Source organism: Heptranchias perlo, chromosome 21, assembly GCF_035084215.1.
Source record: "Heptranchias perlo isolate sHepPer1 chromosome 21, sHepPer1.hap1, whole genome shotgun sequence".
Classification (NCBI taxonomy): Eukaryota; Metazoa; Chordata; class Chondrichthyes; order Hexanchiformes; family Hexanchidae; genus Heptranchias; species Heptranchias perlo.
The window spans coordinates 33,955,813-33,975,506 of record NC_090345.1 but is presented as its reverse complement, the minus strand read 5'-3'; the positions used below and the strand labels follow the sequence as shown (position 1 = coordinate 33,975,506).

At 39.4% G+C, this 19,694-nt stretch overlaps 1 protein-coding gene across 1 annotated transcript; it reads right to left on the bottom strand.

Moving 5' to 3' along the window:
• Window positions 1-410: 410 nt before the first annotated feature.
• ccnj (cyclin J) lies at window positions 411-14,826 on the bottom strand. Its single transcript, XM_068002752.1, has 5 exons — window positions 14,747-14,826; window positions 10,739-10,949; window positions 6,908-7,207; window positions 2,460-2,619; window positions 411-2,370 (listed from the first exon to the last, which is right to left on the bottom strand). The coding sequence occupies exons 1-5, from the start codon at window positions 14,813-14,815 to the stop codon at window positions 1,983-1,985; spliced, it is 1,128 nt and encodes a 375-aa protein (XP_067858853.1). The 5' UTR covers window positions 14,816-14,826; the 3' UTR covers window positions 411-1,982.
• Between the last annotated feature and the right edge of the window lie 4,868 nt (window positions 14,827-19,694).

Here is a 19,694-nt window from a genome sequence, read left to right as displayed (position 1 = left end):
ACTCCTGCAGGCTTTCTGCAGTATTGAGCTCTCAGTATCTGACATAGGCTTCTCTTTTTTGCCTTATCCTACCCTGTATGCTCCTTGAGATCCAGGGGGCTCTAGATTTGGGAGTCTCACCCTTTTTCTTTGTGGGACCATATTTGCTCTGAACCCTCTATTTTCTCCTTGACTGCCACCTATATACCCTTGACATTGATTTACCTTCAAGTAGCTGTTTCCAGTCCACTTTTGTCAAATCACATCTCAACTTAGTAAAATTGGCCTTTCCCCAATTGAGAACTTTTACTCCTGGTCTACCCTATTATAATTAATGTTGGATTAACACACAGGCGTGATTGATGTGTGACCAATTGTTACAAAAGCTCAAGAATTTTAATGTATTGTAGATAGACCAGTTTGCAGCTCCACTAAAATGCACACTACATGGTTCTGCCTGACTCTTTCTAAATACCATTATAGATGCTATTATAGACTGGAAAAAACACAAAAGAAACCCATGCAATATGAAGATTCACATGGTATTTATTCATGTGTTTGTTATTTTGTTTTGGAATCAACAAATTGTACCTAGTTTTATCCCCAAATTATACAATATCTTCATTAGACTCAGACCCAAGACCTAATTTTTTAAAAAATCAGACATTTTCAACATCTTGACCACAGAAATACCAAACAAATCTAGTGGAAATAATTTTATTTTAAAACCACTGACTACTTCAGAAGTGCAGAGCACTTGGTAAAGTTCTCCACTTTGGGATTTGTTTTATGTACCTTATAAAATAGATTTATTCTGTTGACATATTAGCAGATTCTGGAAAACAACACAATGTTACACTTTCAATAAAGGATCACATTTGTGCCTCTAACTTTTGTATAAGTGCAAGGTAAGTATTGTTTACTCTTAGAGTCTTCTGCATGGAACAATATTTTTATATAAATATTGGATTAAAATAAGCAACTTTTATTAAACAGAAAAAGCATTTTTAATGCTCAAACATTTAAGTAATGTGAACTTTCAGAATTGTACAGAAAATAGGAGTTGTGAAGGTTAAATGGATGTTGATGCATTAAAAGCAAAATCAGAGCACAGTTTTTAACACAAATGTCATTTGTTTGATGACAAACTTCCAATAATCCAAAAGCAGGTCTATTTTCTTTTATATACACACAAAAAAAAAAGCAGCAACAAAAAAAAATTGGTGATTTATAAGTACCTGGAAAAGAGAAGGAGACTGCTACCGTAATCCTGGTATGCAAACAAGTATGTTTTATACATCAAATATAAATCATCCATCACATTTGAAATGGGAGGGAAAAAAAAATGGTCAATTACTTTGGAAATAAATTGAACATTGAAACTGTTCTTGCACTGCAGTAGTACATTTATCAGTCTTGACAGTTGTGCAGATACAATTAAAATGTAACTAAATGAGGTAGTTACCAATTGTTGAAAGTGGTTCCCCTCAAAGTGATAAAAAACCCACATTTATTAAAGTTAGTATTGCACAATGAGCTGCCAATTAACATTTATACCCATGGGTCAGAAATAATACCAGAAAATGCTGCAATTAAAATTGTAGTCATTGTATGGTATATAAAAGGTGTACAAGAGGGCAGCATTAATAAACTGACTGAAGTCATTGCCAATTCCTGAGGTAAAGCACCAAGCCTCCCAAGATAGCATTTTGTCCTGTTAATCTGTCAGCCTTTCATAATCTGAATTCAACCTGCTGTCAACTGAAATGTATCTGTAAGCATTTATGAGGTGTTGTTATTGCTGTAAATATTAATGCCCAATAATCCCCAACACCTACAAAATAAATTGTGTTATTGCTTCTCTTATTCTTGACATGTAGAAAAAAAATCTTAATATTTCAAAATATAAAGTTACTTTTAAGCTAGTCCTGAACTTAGTGTAGTGTTTCAACAATGGGTTCAGATTCATGCAATTACCTTTCAAAGCATGGTGCTGTTGAGGTTCAATGACCATTGACTTGGTAGCCCCGGTTATAAGGAACATTAATACAAGATTTAACTTCTATCGTTGTAGCTAATGGCATGGCAGCATTAGCTTGTATGGGTCCATGAGTTGCAAGATTAGCTTGAAGATTGGAAGGGCACGGTGGCATTGTGTATCTTGTTGCCTGACTTGTTGAAAAGGCGGATTGACAACTCTGCTGCAAGGGCTGTTGGTTAGAATACTGCACCAGAAGTGAATGTTTTGGGTGCAAATATGGTGGAGTGTGCTGCTCAATCCGGGTTTGGGAGGGAGTTACAGGATGAGTCGAGAAAGCTGTCTGTCCAATCTGCTGAACTGAATGTTCGCCTTTCTGCTTGTTGGCTTCTTTTACATCATTATCATGAGCACTACAATCAACAATGAAAAAATGGTTAGTAGAAAGCCAAGTGCAGCAACCACTATTAAAAAAGAATGATATTTCACAAATTGAACTTACATCAATAGACGTTCAATACAGGGTAACAGAGCATCCCATGCATAAGCAGTAAGACGATGCAGTCGAACGGGCCATAAAGGAGAGAGTCTAAGAACAGCTCTAGATGCTGCTATGCAAGCAGCAGCAACTATTGAAGGAGAATAATTTAGAAAGCCATAATCTGTAAAGATGAAAGCATTGACTAAGTTGAAAGCCCATACATTTAATTTATTGGTACATTAAGAATTATATAATTGACCATCACTTCAACTAATTAGATTTAGTCAGCATTTATCCAGTGCAGCAAAGCAATACCTTGAAATGTAGTACAATGTAGCAAATCTGCCTACGTGGATCTTGTAAACAATCTTACAACACCAAGTTATAGTCCAACAATTTTATTTGAAAATCACAAGCTTTCGGAGGCCAAAGCTTGTGATTTTCAAATAAAATTGTTGGACTATAACTTGGTGTTGTAAAATTGTTTACATTTGTCAACCCCAGTCCATCACCGGCATCTCCACATACGTGGATCTTTGCACTGATAGACTAGACATTTTTTTTAAAATCCTGCCTGGCAAAGGGGATCCTAGATATCACAAAAATCCATCTGTTAAAAGACTACAATGCTTTGAGTTTGGATATAGACACTTGCACTAATAAGAGTATTAGAAGATGAACTTTCCTTGTGTATGTGAGATCATCCCACAGAAGTTTCCAACTGTATATGCCTTTAGACAGCTGGAAGAGTAAAAAATACATTTTATATTTTAATTAATATATTTTGTTTCATTTTACTGGTCTGCACCTATACTGAATGTTTCATTAGGTCAATGTTCAACCACACAATTAACAATCCAACTACATTAATGAATAATATTGAATAGGAATGCTCTCCATTTTGAAGGTACAAAGACAGTAGTAATATCCAAGTAGAGCTTTAATTTTTAGATTATACTGCAGGGGTAAAAATCTTTTAAAAAATAAATTAAGCCTAGAAATGTAGTTTGAAAAGTACTGTAGAATACATAACTATTATGAAGGAACGGTGGTGCAAGGGAAGGGATAACCAAACTTACCTATAATTCTTCCCACCTTCTGTGTTTTTCTAGGTAAAACTCTGCACAAGGTAGGAATAGGTGAAACTGAAAAAAGTACCCAGATTGGTTTCATACACACTGGAGCTGATTTTCACCTGATGATCATTTTAGAAATAACTTGTACCAAAAACTGGTGCTAATCTCCCCCAAATGACATGTTAACATCACTCAAATTTTGTGGGTCAGCCATTTCCATAATTATTCAAAGATCTAGGTGCAGAAGTGACTGGGTGTGGGCAGCATACTAGTGGTGGAAGTGGAAAATAGCTTACAAGTGAGGTCAATTAAAGGAGTGTTAAAAGAGGGTGACCCAAAAAATTATGAAAGGCTTCAGAAGTCTCAAAAGACGTTTCAAACAGCAGGTTTTGCCAAGGCAGAAGGGACAGGAGATGGAGATTGGCAGAAATGAAGGGTAAGGCAGGAATCTGCAGAAAGTGATGGAGCAGCCCTGCATCTGACCCCTTATTTGATGGCTATTGAAGGGGAGGGTGTGCTGCTAGAGGTGGTCAAGACAAGGGTGGTCCTCTGCCATCCAATGGTACCGTCCCCATAGGTCAGCATCAGAGCTACCAGCTGTATATTGCACGGTGGCTGCAGATAGAGCTTTGCATCTGGCTGTCTGATAAACCCACACCCTACGAATGCAATCTCCCTAGTCGCTGCTAAGTAGACGTGTCTGGGCCTGCAGATATGGTTGGTGGCATCTTGACAGGGGCAACCAATCAGGCTTTTCTTGCCGATAATCAACCTCACACGGCTTCATTCACTCAGTACCATTGGAAACATTATGAAGTGCGATTGAGGCACTTCTGAAAAACTATCCAGCATAACAGTAAGTCACGGCTTCACGTACCTATGCCATTAGACCCAGCTTGAGAGTTGGAACCTCCACATGCACTAACCATCCACCAAGGTGAGATATGTTCACTGCTTGTCTGCAAATGCAGTGCATGAGTACTGACAAATGGGCACAGAGCACCGCTTATGCGCCCTGAGTTCCTTTCATTGGTGCTTCTCCGCTTTTTTTTTTGAGCACCTCAGATAGCAGGGATTCCTATTGGAAACCCTCTGATGCCACTAATGGTGTTGGGGCAAAAAGTTATCAGCTTTTTGTGCCAATTATGATCAGAACCTAAGTTCCAGCAGAAAAAAAATTAAGAAAACAAGCTAGAAATGGCCTAAACATGTTTATTCAATCTTTGCCCTTTAAAAACTTCTTTCTGTATACAGCTGAGCACCTGACAATCCTGAATGTCCATTTATAGCTGAGTGATTTGGAAGTAGTGTGGACCCAGCATAAAGGCTGGAAGCATTATTGCAATCACTCCCATGTCGTTTAACTATTATAATGAAGCTTCCAGGAAGACTTCCTTTGCCCACCCCTTCCGAGCACTCCAGAAGTGCAAGTTATATGCAAAAAAAGCAAGACCTGATGTTACAGATCTCCATTCCTTACAGTGCCGCGACACTTCATGAACTGGTACATACAGGGCATTCACAAGACAAAAATTGGTCCCACTGTACGCTGAAATAACATGGAAGGCTTCTTTAGCTTGTAGCCGTAGATTTTTTTTTACTGGCAAAATACAGAAATTTTAAAGTTCAAGAAATCTCCATCACTTAGCGGCTTAATTGCCTTAATCACCAGGACAATGGGTTATAAATAGGTGATCTATCCCCTTCTGGGATGTTAGTATTGTGCACCTGGACCAGAATTGGGTACTGTTGGTTTGCTTGAAAACATTTGGTTAATTTTAAACTGGGGGTCAGTTGCAACTCCAAGGATTTGCAAAGTTCTGCAATGGAGGCCATAAACATAGGTGTGGAATTAAGTGAAATTTCATATTTAAATACACACACCTAACTTCAGATTATCACATATTTTAATTGGAACATTTTCTTGCAAAGTACCCAGAATCATTAGTCTAAGAAGTTACCATAGTATCTCCAAAGCAATTCACTCCATCTTTAGTAGCAGGATAAAAAGTGACACACTGCTTCAAGCCACCATCATGGATGAGTCATAAGTGTCTAATTCAGACATTAAACTATTAAAAATAAAAACTACTGATTGAGGAATTTCATTTGATTTGCATTAACATTTTCTCCATTTTCTCCAAAATGAACAGTTGCAAATGAAATGGATGTTATTTTATTGCACAAATCCACATTCTTGAGCACATAATTGCCTCAGTCCTGGTGCTATAACAGTAATTTTACATTTTTCATAAACTAAGTTTAAATAAAATATTAGTCACAAGAATAGAAAATTGTATAAGCAAGGCTATCTAGCAGAACATGGATTTCTACAAGAAGGGACATTAATAGAATCTCTTGGAATAGTTAAATTAATACATTTTTAAATTTAAAGTCACCAGATTACAAAAAACCTTTAATCTATGCATATTCTGTGATCTTTTGAGTAAATAGTTACAGTTTTTGGTTTTGAGAAATAAATAAAATCACATCACTACACTCAAGTATAATGCTGTTGCGGAGTTGCACTGAAAACGTCCCCCCCCCCCCAAAAGAAAAACTTTATTTATAAATAGGCAGTGAAAGTGGGAATTATTGCTGCGATTGTAGTGTATGTGAAGTCTGTTTGAGCACACCTTTTAGTCCCGAACATCTTCCCTCAGACAGATCCCAGTGTACAAGTTTTATGGAATTCCATTTAGTTTTAGAACTAAATGTCACCAGTTCACTGGTACTTCAAAAACTTAAGGGCTAAAATGAATTAGTTGCAGAAATTCTAACAGTTGGACAGAGTTCATGTTGGACACAATTGCCCTCCCACTTTTACCTACTGCAGACCAGTCAGCTTTGGGACTGTTTGGATAAACTTCTTTCCTGGAAATGAGTTTCAATAGTATTTTTATTTCTCCAGCAGCTTATTTAGAGACACTGGAAAAAGGGAAAGGTGAAGACAAGCAGATTGTAATGTGGGTAAATACACTCGACTCAATATCCACCCCTCCATCACTGGCACACTTTAGCTGCGGTATGTACTGTATACAGGATGCACTGGACAACTCAGCATGCATACTTCAAATGAGAAGGACAAGAGCAGCAACATCATGGAAATACCATCACCTCCAGTTTCCCTCCAAGCCACGTACCATCCTTACTTGGACAGATATTGCCATTCTTGATCATTGCTTGGTCAAAATCTCAGAATTTCCTACCCAATAGCATTTTTAGAGACATGGAGCCCCAAGTACTACCCCCCCCCACCCCCACCGATGGTGTTGGGACTCCCCAGCAGCAGACCCCCAAGAATTCTGTAGTAATGGAGGACATGGGGAAAGAGGATGGAAGAAGTAGGTTTGTTTTAATGAAGTGGTAGATGTTTGTGTTAAATATAAATACCTTGTAAAGACACTTCTAGAAAGTAGGCTGAATATTTTTCTGTGTATAACTTGGTCTTCTCCAAGCAAACCATAGGCCATCCATCATGAAGGTCAGTTTCATGTACAGCAACGGAGAGGTAGTAATCAATAAAGTGAGCAGCAGTCGGCAGGCAGAGGTTCCACTGAAAAGATTCTAGTAACAAGAGCTCCATGTGCAACAGGTTCTGTTTGTTTAACACCAAGTTCATACTGGTCATACAACTGAGGCTGTTGAGTTGTTCAAGTTTGGGTACGCGGTCTTCTTTTTCTTCAAACTTGCCTGATTTAATAATGAAACAAAAGATGTTTATGTTAAATCATATTTACAGTAACAAAAGTTTTACCACAGTAAGCAAACAGCAGATCAGAGTTAGAATTTTAATTTGTATGATTCTTTAGTATTCAAAAGAGGTGTATTCACTTTTGAACATTATTGCTTTCAAAAGAAACAGACCACTTCTCATTCTTCAATACCGGGCGTGGTTTAGTTGCACAGAAAAGAAGTTTTATAATTTGTTGTTATTTCTATAGTAATTAAAGGCTAATGCAACAGCTTTAGGTTGCAGTTATATTTCTACTTTTGAGTCAATGCAAGTGATTTCAACTGGGCATCAACACAAAAGTAGTATTTGAAGTTGTACGAGAGGTTGATGTGTTCAATACCTTGCATTGACTCAAAAGTAGAAAGTAGGCAGAATATTTTTCTATGTATAACTTGGTCTTCTTCAAGCAATCATAGGCCATCCACCATGAAGGTCAGTTTCAAAAGTGTCAGGTCCAATCTGAATGCACTAAAGCCAATCAATGTGAAACCCCCTCCAAGAAAACACCTCACACTTTTAGGCTTGGTAGACTGCAAAGTTGAGTTTAAAACCTGCTTCAGTTTGTTAGATTCTCTGGGCACTTTATAGTAAAAAAACACACCTGACTACCACTCTTTTTAACGCTACGAGGAAATTGAAAACTCATACCCCTGCCCCAACTTGTAACAACTGCCACTGAAGTGGAGTTTTGCACGCAAGCCCTCGACTTAAATTTTTTTTTCCCCCCCCCCCCCCCCCCGAGTAAACATCCAGGTTAAAAATTGCACACGCTGAAATGAGGGAGAACAATGTTATCTCCTCAGAGGTTCTCCAGACCAGCCGTCGTAACTTTGGCAGAAACTCTGGATAAACCATGTAAATGAGGTTTTCACTGATTTTACGCCAGTTATGGCAGCCAATCAGGAGAACTCACGAGGAAATTCCTGGCTTAAGAGTTTCACTACAAATTGTAGATAATGTTCAAGTCTGTACAGTCTTCCAAGTAGCACAAATTCCTCATAAAGCAACGGTTCAGTAACCTCGCTGGATACACGTCAAACTCAAATTAGGACATCTCATCGGAATCTGAAATCAACAAACTGAAGAGCAAAGAGCTTCTTCAGTACCTTAAATCATGTTTGAGCAGTTATCCATAATGACAAGGAGAACTTTTTCCATATCTTCAACCTGCTTTATTGAGTGGGCAGATACTCCTCACAAGCCATGCTGGTTTCTTCATGTTGTAGAAAGCTGTACTTGCACCCATAAATGAAACATTCAATCCTTTTTTTTTTGGAACAGATACCAATTCCAATTTAGATATTTACAGAATCCACTTTTGTTATCAATAGTGGTTTTCACCCTAGTTCTTCCTGGTGGGATAAATTTCAAGTCAAGCATCAAAAACATTTGCCAGAATGCTTCTTGTTCTAAAAGTTCCAGAGGAATTTCAATAATTGCAAAGCACTTGCCTCTGACCTGAAGACATGATTTTTTAATGTCATTCAAACCAAAGTTGTTTATTTTTTATTAAAAATAGGTCACATGTTTTGGTTTTATGTCTGCAGCAGTAGCAACCAGTCCCATTGCTAGACTGGCCTTTAATGGTTTTGGTATTTTGAGTTGTCTTCCCTTCCCTCCCCCCCCCCCCCACCCCCTTCCAGGTAATAAATGGGCCTTCTATTGATGTGATTTCAAATGATTCAAGTTAATTGTATTACATAGCTGGTTGCCATAAATACCACTACCAACTCTTCCAACAAAGCTTGTTCCCCTCTAAATACCAGCAAAATACTCACATCATTGACTTTAGTCTACCTATGGAGCTGCTTATTTTAAAAGGGTTGTGAAAATCAGGCTGTTGATGTACACTTTCAACTTACTTTTAAATTATATATTTAGCTTTTGCATCTTGTAAAGACATAAAATTAGGTTGAAAAATAGGATCTAAGGAAGGTTTTTTTTTTCCTGTCAGCATATCTTTCAACATCCTGATTTTGCTACATAGGACACACTCCTAAAATGAGAAATTATTATTGCCAAAACGTGCAACACAATAAGCAACATCACCTTTTCAGTATGCATATTTAAAACAAATGATCCAGCATTAAAAAAGCATAGCCTTCAAAAAGGTTAATAAAGTTTATTAAACCCAAACATAAAGCAAGATGCAAATAGTCACTTACTATAGTGAAAAAACAGGAACTCCAATCAGAAATAGAGGTTCAAATGCAGAAAAAAAATTACATTAAGTCTGTCATTATAGCACACATTTTCTCTAGCATCACACTTGCTGCCTGTTGCACCCTGACTTCCATGAGCAATGCCATAGGAGGTCTGTTACTATTATGTATAATCAATTTAATATATGAAATTATGTTTTACTCAATTTTGAGATATCAACTATGAACACATCTCAAGTAACACTGCTCAAGGGGAGTCAGAGGTTACGCTGTTTTGTAACAAGGGTGTTCACACCATAAAATACACAATGTATTATCACGGACACTAATTTATGGTGACTAAGTTGTGCAGGTCCTGAATTTTGATAGGCCTAGGGGACAAAAAAAAGGACCTGGGGTTTACCTGCATGGGTAAGGTGCATCTTATGGTTTACAACATTGGAGGGGGCTCCTGGGGTTTGCTGTTTAATAGAATAACCTAATAAGAGCAAGTTGGATTGGTGTACAGATTTCAACAACTACTATTAATTTTATAACATTAGATTCCAAATAATGCAAGATAACTAAACCAACTATGCAACAGGTAATTTTTCCATGTAGCTTTTAAAATGTTACCATGCTTTATTAATAACTCCACAAAGTTATAGAAGCAGTTTATCCTGGTGTATCGCGTTTCTGAAGGTCACTCTTCCGGGGACGGTTCTGCAGCTGCTGACAGTGTCTACTACCACCCCCAAGTAATCAATCTTCAAGCACAAATTTCCAGAGTGATTGTCTGTAGAATGGTTGACTGTGGGGCTATCATAGCTGATCTATCCACACAGCTGCATTTACAAACACTCTTCCAGTAGGATCACTATCTTGTGATCAGGAGCAGGAAACCTGGCCTCTGGACAGGATAGTCCATGGCTAGCATTGAACCCATTGCTATCCTGGCAAAGATCACCTTACATACCACAGATGAGGGATTGGCCCTGAAACCTTCCTGATGCATTTATCCACATTGAAGGCAAATCTTGGGCTATAATCAGGAATTATTCATACACTTGAGTTTTGCAGGTACATTCCTGATTTAGGTAAATTTTTCCTTCAAAAAAGTTAATTGGTTCTTAATACAAATTAATTATTGTATCTACACAGCCATGAACACAGTTGTTACTGGTCAGATTTGTTTTTGGAGTTTGTAATAACAATACTGGATCTTGACAAAATTGTGCATCAGAAATGAAAACCTGTCCTGGAAAAACATATTTCACATTCAAGAAGCTAAATTATGTACAACTGTGGAAATTTATTTTTCATACTTTCACAATTCACCACACTTACTTGCCAAAAGTAAACAGGAGAGTGCCACCAGATGTAACTGCTGAACAGAAATATCATAACGGTCCATAAATAAATCTAGAAGGTAAACGGCAAGGTGACGAGCAGTGGGGCAAAGATGGAAATGATTGCTGATGATTGCAAGAAGATCTGCAAAATAACGTCTGATGTTCAGCTGAGGAGAGTGGCTTTTGTAGGGCGGTAGTCTCAGTTCCTGAGTAAAATGAAAATAGTAAATGAGAACATACCTATAAAGAATAATGGTGAAATTATAAAATGTAAAGATCTTATCAAAAAAGATAAACAGAAGCCCAGCATTTTTAAATTAGTTAATAATAACAACAACTTGCATTTATATAGTGCCTTTAATGTAGTCTAACGTCCCAAGGCACTTCACAGGAGCGTTATCAAACAAAATTTGACACTGAGCCACATAAGGAAATAGTAGGACAGGTGACCAAAAGCTTGGTCAAAGAGGTAGGTTTTAAGGAGCATCTTAGAGGAAGAGAGAGATGTAGAGAGGCTTAGAGAGGGAATTCCAGAGCTTAGGGCCTAGGTAGCTGAAGGCATGGTCACCAATGGTGGAGTGATGAAAATCAGGGATGTGCAAGAGGCCAGAATTGGAGGAGTGCAGAGATCTCAGTGGGTTGTAGGGCGGGAGGAGTTTGCAGAGATAGGAGGGGCAAGGCCATGGAGGGATTTGTAAACAAGGATGAGAATTTTAAAAAGCGAGGCATTGACGGTCCTGGAGCCACTGTAAGACAGTGAGCACGGAGGTGATGGTCAACAGGACTTGGTGCGACTTAGAATATGGGCAGCAGAGTTTTGGATGAGCTAATTGCAAGGTGGACCAGCTTTGTCATATCAACTAGGAAATTAGTATTTGAATCTTGTGTTCTAATTTTTCCTAGGGTTGATGATTTTCTAGTCTCAACCAACTGGGAATAGTTAAGGGGGAAAAAAAATCATTGTGGGAGCTGGGGAGGAAAAGAAGAAGAATGTCATGCTCTACCACTCAATCCTACTCTTTCTAAGCAGATTAAACAACAGCACCAATGACCTGTGCAGCTTCACTAAATGGATGAAGACAGTATGAGTGCAGATGACAAACCTGGAACAAAGAAAAAAATATAGACGTTCTGGTGTCACTTCCACAAGTAAAAATAATCTGCACGATGTTTATTTTTTTTTACTAAAATGCCTGGTCAGTCAAGCTGCACCAATGCTTCAAGAGGTTCTGAGCCATGACAGACCAGGAAGGCTCCATATTTGATCCATGAATTGTGCCAAGTAAACCAATGGCAGTGGTGAGGGCACTACAATTTTCCTCAGCATCTCCATAATAAATGGGGAGAAAAATGGAAGGGAAAAAAGTCAAATGGCAGCTAGGGTTCCCGCTATCCCCTGACTACTGCTGGACTGAGCGTGTGGACACTGGACAAGGATACAATCAAGTGTGACTATGATGCCCTCCATGATTGAATAGTCTGCATATACTCATTGTTTAACCATGAGTCTAGACAAAGACCACTTAAGCGAGTTACCAGGGGCTGGCAACACCTGTAGAAATATGGCTCAGCATAAGTTTCTGTCTTCAGGAGAGATGGGGAAGAGAATGAGAAAAATGCAAGGCATGGATCTTTCCTTTCAAAAGGGAGGCAGAAATTATCTGATGTTTGAGCACTTGAGAGAACAGGGAAAAAACTGAATGCACATTGCAGGATTTATATCTTGTATGCCCAGATGTGTATTATGTGCAAAGTTACTGATTATTATAGCAACCAGCACCAAATTTCTTTTAATACAAAATAAAGTCCATTAAGCCACATTAGAACAACCTGACGTGAATTCCATTAATTTGCATCAAAGGTTAAATCGAACATTCAGAGTTGGGAGGTCCAACTCTAAATTAAATAGCTTAATTATCACCATTCACTTTGCAACAGGACCTATATGGGACATCAGCTGCAAGCACTCATTAAAAGCAAATTTGCAGATAAAATGTAGACAGAGCTAGAGAATAAACCAATTAACAATACAATTCTGTATTTATTCCCAATTCTGAAGGATCCAGGCCAAAATTTAGTTTGGAAATAGGAAGAAAGTCCCAAAAACTGGTCACAACTTAAGTACAAATAATTCTTAATCAGGTTAGTATAAATAGCATATCTGTATTCCTGCTCCATCCCAAATCTGTACTATTCAGTATAACTATGGCATAAGATTTATTGTTTTTTAAAAAAATAATCTAAGGCATTAATACACAATGGGGGAAGATTTTTTGTGTGGTGGGTCTTACAAAATTGTAAACCTGCTTTTTAAAGTTAGAGTATAGTTTCACTTAGCATAGTGTGCAGAAGAAATGTTTCTCTTGATTATTAGCTTTAACCCTTAAACCACACACAGTTTTGTACACCTAAAAGACAAGTTTGTAATTTGATACTGTCCAAACATGATCCAGTTAAGTGCAGAGATGCAACATGAATACTGGGGGGAGGGGACATATTTAGTTGGATCATGTTGTGAGAACGAAACACATCTCCAGTCTAAAATAAATCAAACTCAAGATAACCACTCAACTTTGAAACAGTCTTTACATCACTTGTTGAATTTCCTTCACCACAAAATTAGACAGAAATAACCTACATCCCAACTTATTCAATATTTTATTAGATAATACATACAGTGGGATATTATTTTTGCCTCAGTAAAAACTAGGCTTGAGCCATTCATGTCAGAATGTGTCAATAGGTAGGGACTGAATTTGATCTTCTGTCTTAAAAGGAACAGGCTATGAAAACAACTGCAGGGAACAGCAGCACCAGTGCATTTTCAGATGAATCAGTACAGTAAATATTGACTTTGCTCTAGTGTAAAAAAGTAATTTTGTCTCTCAAGGGGATCAATATTACACAATAGTAGTCATACTACTCAATTATTGTGGAATGTATGGTGCTGGGTACATAATTATCATTTTCCTCAGCCCCCAAAAGGCTATCAAGTATCAAATATCTAGTTGCAATACCAATCTTATACAACAATTCAGAAACCATTTTTTAAAAAAAACTGTCCTGGCCTTATTTGTCATAAGCACAGATGCCAGAATGACATATAAAGTAAATGTAATAATTTTTGCACTTATCAAATTGTATGTACTAAAGCCCTCTCGCACATTTTTAAAACTAGATTCAGTTCTGCCATTTTTTAAAAATAAGCACAAGTTTGTTAATTGCCAAACGTATGCCAATTACATTAATTTACAAAAATTGATTGAACGTCTTAATGAATCCTTACAACTTTTTACAAATTAAATGTGAAGAATTCTGAACGTTATATAAACATCATTTACATTTATTATTCTTGAATATGTACAGGTCTGTCGTAGTTTACGTGGCCAAGTAAATCTACAGCTCAAAAGGGTCCTACACCAAAGATAGTTAATTGGTGAGCTTTTCAATTGTGTGAAATATAAAATTTACGAACAGTGTAAACAAGCCCCGAATGCAATCCAGCTGTTTTTAAACACAACTTCATCTTAATCAGCGGGGTGGTTATAGATTTACCTTTAAAGTCAGACAGTTATCTTTCTTTGGTTGACAATTCTAAAACTAGTGTTAATGAAACACAAGTTAATGAAAATACACAACACTAAAGTCTTCAAATACTAGTACGATGACAACTATTTACATCATTGTATACTGTACTGGGCTGGTTTTATTTAAAGCAAATGTACAGCATATTCTCTCGTCCAGTCATCTTAAGAACACCTCTCAACTTAAAAATGAAGCGAACCGTCTGGATCACGTAAACAGATACATCAGTTGAGAGAAGAAATCGAGTAAACATAATAAAAACGCTTTCAATTAAGGATCGTAAGAAGTCAGCCTCCTCTACACAGCTCTGGCTTGAAGGTTAAACGCAAAAACTTTGCCCCTCAGAGGTAAAACGAGCCAGCAGAGATTTTGCCTGTAGTCTAACAGCCCTGCACTTTTGTTTACATAAGGGATGTACCTTGATGCGTAGAGCCTGATGGATATCGGCAGCCACTTGTCCTTTCCACCACTGTGCCTCCAGCTCCATCGGACGCAACAACAATAAGTTAAGTTATTTGCTTCTGGAAAAGAAAAGGCACATACCTAACCAAAAACACACAATACCTCCCCTTCAGTATTTAGACTGAACAGGTCATAAACCTCTTCCGTTCTTATCAACCTGACAAATTAACGCTAACCAATTGTTTGTACTCACCAGACAAAGCTGACATCGACTGATGAGAAATGCTCGATCTCGCTAATGATCAGTTTCAATTGCGATTGCAAAAACATTCTGCACAGCGCAGCTGAAAGTTATTTTTTTGTGTGTGTGTGGCCCTGTTGGGTTGACAGCAAAGCAGATCTACGATCTCAAAACACACTTAGCGGCACTTTGGAGCCTGAAGGTAAATTACAAAGATACAACTGTAGCAGGAAGTGTTGAGTCCAGAGCAACGCGTGCCTATTCATTGGCGACACAAACACTTCCGGGACCATGTGTACCACCAACAGCCTGATTTGTAGTTTTGCATCTCCTTTGTTGTTTTTTAAAAAAACACATACACTACGGAGAACTAAATGGTTATAAAATGTATAGTCTCTATGTAAACAATTGTTTCTTAAGCCCACGTATTCTTAAAAAGTTGCCTTTCAGGTTGCACGTTGCTCAGCGTTCACTTGCCTTTCCCGTTCATTTCGAGGGCTGCCTGTGTTACTTACAAAGTTACATTTCTCAGATTCGTTTTGATTCCGAAAACCTCAATCTTTCAGAGCCAATGCAGGGAAACAAAACAGCCCGCTGCACCTCGCCATCTCACCGTCTCAAGAGTCAATGCAATACTTCTGGTCCTTCTTGGGACATTGTTGATTTATTCTTGTGTTCAAATTTCATTCCAGTAATGTAATCTGGTAATCACCGTGACACTTATAACTTCTTCAGTACAGTTTGTTGGTTCAGTAAATTTGGATGTCAGACACGAAAAAAAAGACAAAGACGGAAATATAAAAAGTTGGATCGGAGGGCAAGACGTTTGTAAATACAGAACAAAAATAAGAGCAATTACGCAGAGGAATGAAAATAAAATAAGGAGAATCAAATTGATAAGAAAACGATAAAGAAAATTTGACAATAGAACGAGAGAACGCAGAATGTATGAATGGAGTAAAAAAGCAAGAAAAAGCAATAAATAAATGAAACAAAAAATGAAGGAATTGGAGTTGAACATAACGATAGTAAATATAAAGCACTTAAGTAAATGGCAGAATTTAAAAACAAATTTGAAAATAAAAGTAAGGTGGTTACAAGGCAGTAATAAGCAGCAAGTCCAGTTTATAACTCTAATGTGAAATCGCAAGTGTGATTATTGTTTTAAAGTCACTGACCTGTATCTTTTATTTTGTTTGATGTATACGAGTTGATCTCCGTGGCATTACGAAGGATTTAAAAAATATGTCTTTCTGCGTGATGTCTCTTTATTTCCCGCTAATTCTTACTATATCACTGCGTTTCACTCTTCCTGTTTCCATCTTTTTCTGTGCATGGCATTGATATTTTCCTGGTTGTCTCTGCCTCTGTTTTTCTCACTCTCCCTTTTTTGTAAGTCGGGTTGTCCAGGTCTCTTCTTACGAGCCCTCTGTGACTATATGCTTTTCACAAATTGTTTCTCTTGTTCTCTATCTGTCTCTCTTTTTTTCTGTGTGTCTATCTTTCACTTCCAAACGTCTCATTCACTTTGTGTGGCTTTCATGCCGTTTTTCTCCCCTTCTCTCTCTATGCAAGAGGTGGGTTTTAAGGGAGACCTTATAGCTGGAGAGGCAGAGGAGTTTAGCAAGGGAATTCCAGGGTGTGGAGCCTGGACAGCTGAAAGGATGACCATCACTGGTGGGGTGAAGCTGGGAGAGACACAAAAGAGGCCGGAGTCAGATGAATCAAGAGCTACGGAAAGGGTTGTAGTGCTGGTGGAGGTTACCAAGATAGGGAGGAGTGAGGCCATGAAGGGATTTAGCTCGAGGATGAGAATTTTAAATTTGAGGTTGGGGGAGCCAGTGTAGGTCAGCAAGGACAGGGGTGATGGGGGACCAGAACTTAGTGTAGGATAGGATAACAGCAGCAGAGTTTTAGATGAGCTGAAGTTTAGAGAATGGGAGGCCTGCCAGGAGACCATTGTAATAGTCATATCTGGAGGTGACAAAGGTATGCTGAACCTTCAGAGCTTCCATTCATTGAATGTGCAGCTGCTTTGTGACAACACAACACCAAATACTACATGTGAATGTAGTATTTTCTGGTAGCTACAATTTATGTCAGTTAACCATGCCAGTGCTCTCTCCCCCAGACAGTTAAGTGTCTCGCTGGCTACTGGGGTGACAAGGTCCACCTGTTGCTGACATAGCTCATGACATATGTGTAAATGCCAACCACACCTGGTGAGGAAAGTTACAAAAAGGCATGTTACCACCTGCATTCTCTAGCGCACAAGCTTGGAGGGTAGATTGAGGTGTCTGGCCCAGACCTGGAGGGGCTTTCCAATATACATCCAGCAGAGTCCTGGTTGAACGCTGCATCCTACAGAATTTCGCTCTGCAGAAAGGCCTTTTCATTGTTGTCCCTCAGGAGGAAAGAGATTCAGCTGTGGTTTAATGCCTTGTAGAGGAGCAGCAGCATGAAGAAGAGGCAAAAAATGGACGGCTTCTCTGGTTACTAAAGTAAGCCAAATCCATACCTGCAGCAAATGAATGCATTTATATCTTTGCCCTCACACACAGATCCGAACTTCACACTGTCTTGCATACTACTGCAGTCTGCTAGCTAAAATAAATTCCCTCAAAGCTCAAATGTCTGTGTCAACAAGCAAGGGATATTGCTCAGAAACAATACACCTTCACTATCAGCAGTAGGTTTATTTTCAGCACCTCCTAGCATTACCGTGCCTGCTCTTTATGAATACCATGCTTCCATTTGGAACCCTGCATGCTGTCCTCAGGCCTAAACTGGTGCTTCTTCTAGGTATTACCTGAGGGCCAGGGGCTCAAGAGGTGGCTTAATGCAAAGTATGACCATAAATCTCTTAGGACTGAGGCAGCCCTCTTCTTGGGCAGCTGAGTCTTTGGATAGACCCGCTGCAGGCTATGTTGCTACTGAGTAGTCTGGCACATGTGTAAGATATCTGAGGGGGCTGGAGGTGGTGCATGTGCCACTAACCTGAGGGACAGCTGATCCACAACATTCATCAATTTTGATTTGTTGAACTCCTGTATCAATATCTTCTTTAAAATAAACAGCCAACCCCTCCTAATGTATTCTTTCTATCCCTGTAGAGCAATCTATAGTCCTGTATATTTACCCCCCATTCTATCATTATTTAGCTTAATCTCTGTACCCATAATGTCATAACTGCCCATGGTAGCATAGACTTTGAGATGTCCAGTTTCATTCCTAAGGCCCTGGCATTTGTGTGTCGAATTTTGAGAGTTCCCTTATCTAATACCTTGACATCAAGGCAGCATTTGACCGAGTGTGGCACCAAGGAGCCCTAGTAAAATTGAAGTCAATGGGAATCAGGGGGAAAACTCTCCAGTGGCTGGAGTCATACCTAGCACAAAGGAAGATGGTAGTGGTTGTTGGAGGCCAATCATCTCAGCCCCAGGGCATTGCTGCAGGAGTTCCTCAGGGCAGTGTCCTCGGCCCAACCATCTTCAGCTGCTTCATCAATGACCTTCCCTCCATCATAAGGTCAGAAATGGGGATGTTCGCTGATGACTGCACAGTGTTCAGTTCCATTCGCAACCCCTCAGATAATGAAGCAGTCCGAGCCTGCATGCAGCAAGACCTGGACAACATCCAGGCTTGGGCTCATAAGTGGCAAGTAACATTCGCGCCAGATAAGTGCCAGGCAATGACCATCTCCAACAAGAGAGAGTCTAACCACCTCCCCTTGACGTTCAACGGCATTACCATCGCCGAATCCCCCACCATCAACATCCTGGGGGTCACCATTGACCAGAAACTTAACTGGACCAGCCATATAAATACTGTGGCTACGAGAGCAGTTCAGAGGCTGGGTATTCTGCGGCGAGTGACTCACCTCCTGACTCCCCAAAGCCTTTCCACCATCTACAAGGCACAAGTCAGGAGTGTGATGGAATACTCTCCACTTGCCTGGATGAGTGCAGCTCCAACAACACTCAAGAAGCTCGACACCATCCAAGATAAAGCAGCCCGCTTGATTGGCACCCCATCCACCACCCTAAACATTCACTCCCTTCACCACCGGCGCACTGTGGCTGCAGTGTGTACCATCCACAGGATGCACTGCAGCAACTCGCCAAGGCTTCTTCGACAGCACCTCCCAAACCCGCGACCTCTACCACCTAGAAGGACAAGGGCAGCAGGCGCATGGGAACAACACCACCTGCACGTTCCCCTCCAAGTCACACACCATCCCGACTTGGAAATATATCGCCGTTCCTTCATTGTCGCTGAGTCAAAATCCTGGAACTCCCTTCCTAACAGCACTGTGGGAGAACCGTCACCACACGGACTGCAGCGGTTCAAGAAGGCGGCTCACCACCACCTTCTCGAGGGCAACTAGGGATGGGCAATAAATGCCGGCCTTGCCAGCGACGCCCACATCCCGTGAACGAATAAAAAAAAAGCTCGACAAGCATGTTGCTTGCCATCGTACCCAATGTTTACACCAATGCAAGATGCTCAAAAAGCATCCTTTTTTTGAAAGCAAGGCTTGTTGTGTCTAGATCTCCAGGATCAGTAGCTGAGGAGTAATGTGAGCTGGTCCTCTGGATAGCACACTACTGCTCCTCTTCTACTTTGCCACCAGCAGCTGCTCCTGCTCACTCATACGCTGTCTCTCACCCAGTGGGCTCCTTTCTGCACTAACTAAATCACCCTTGGAGTTGATGATTAGGAT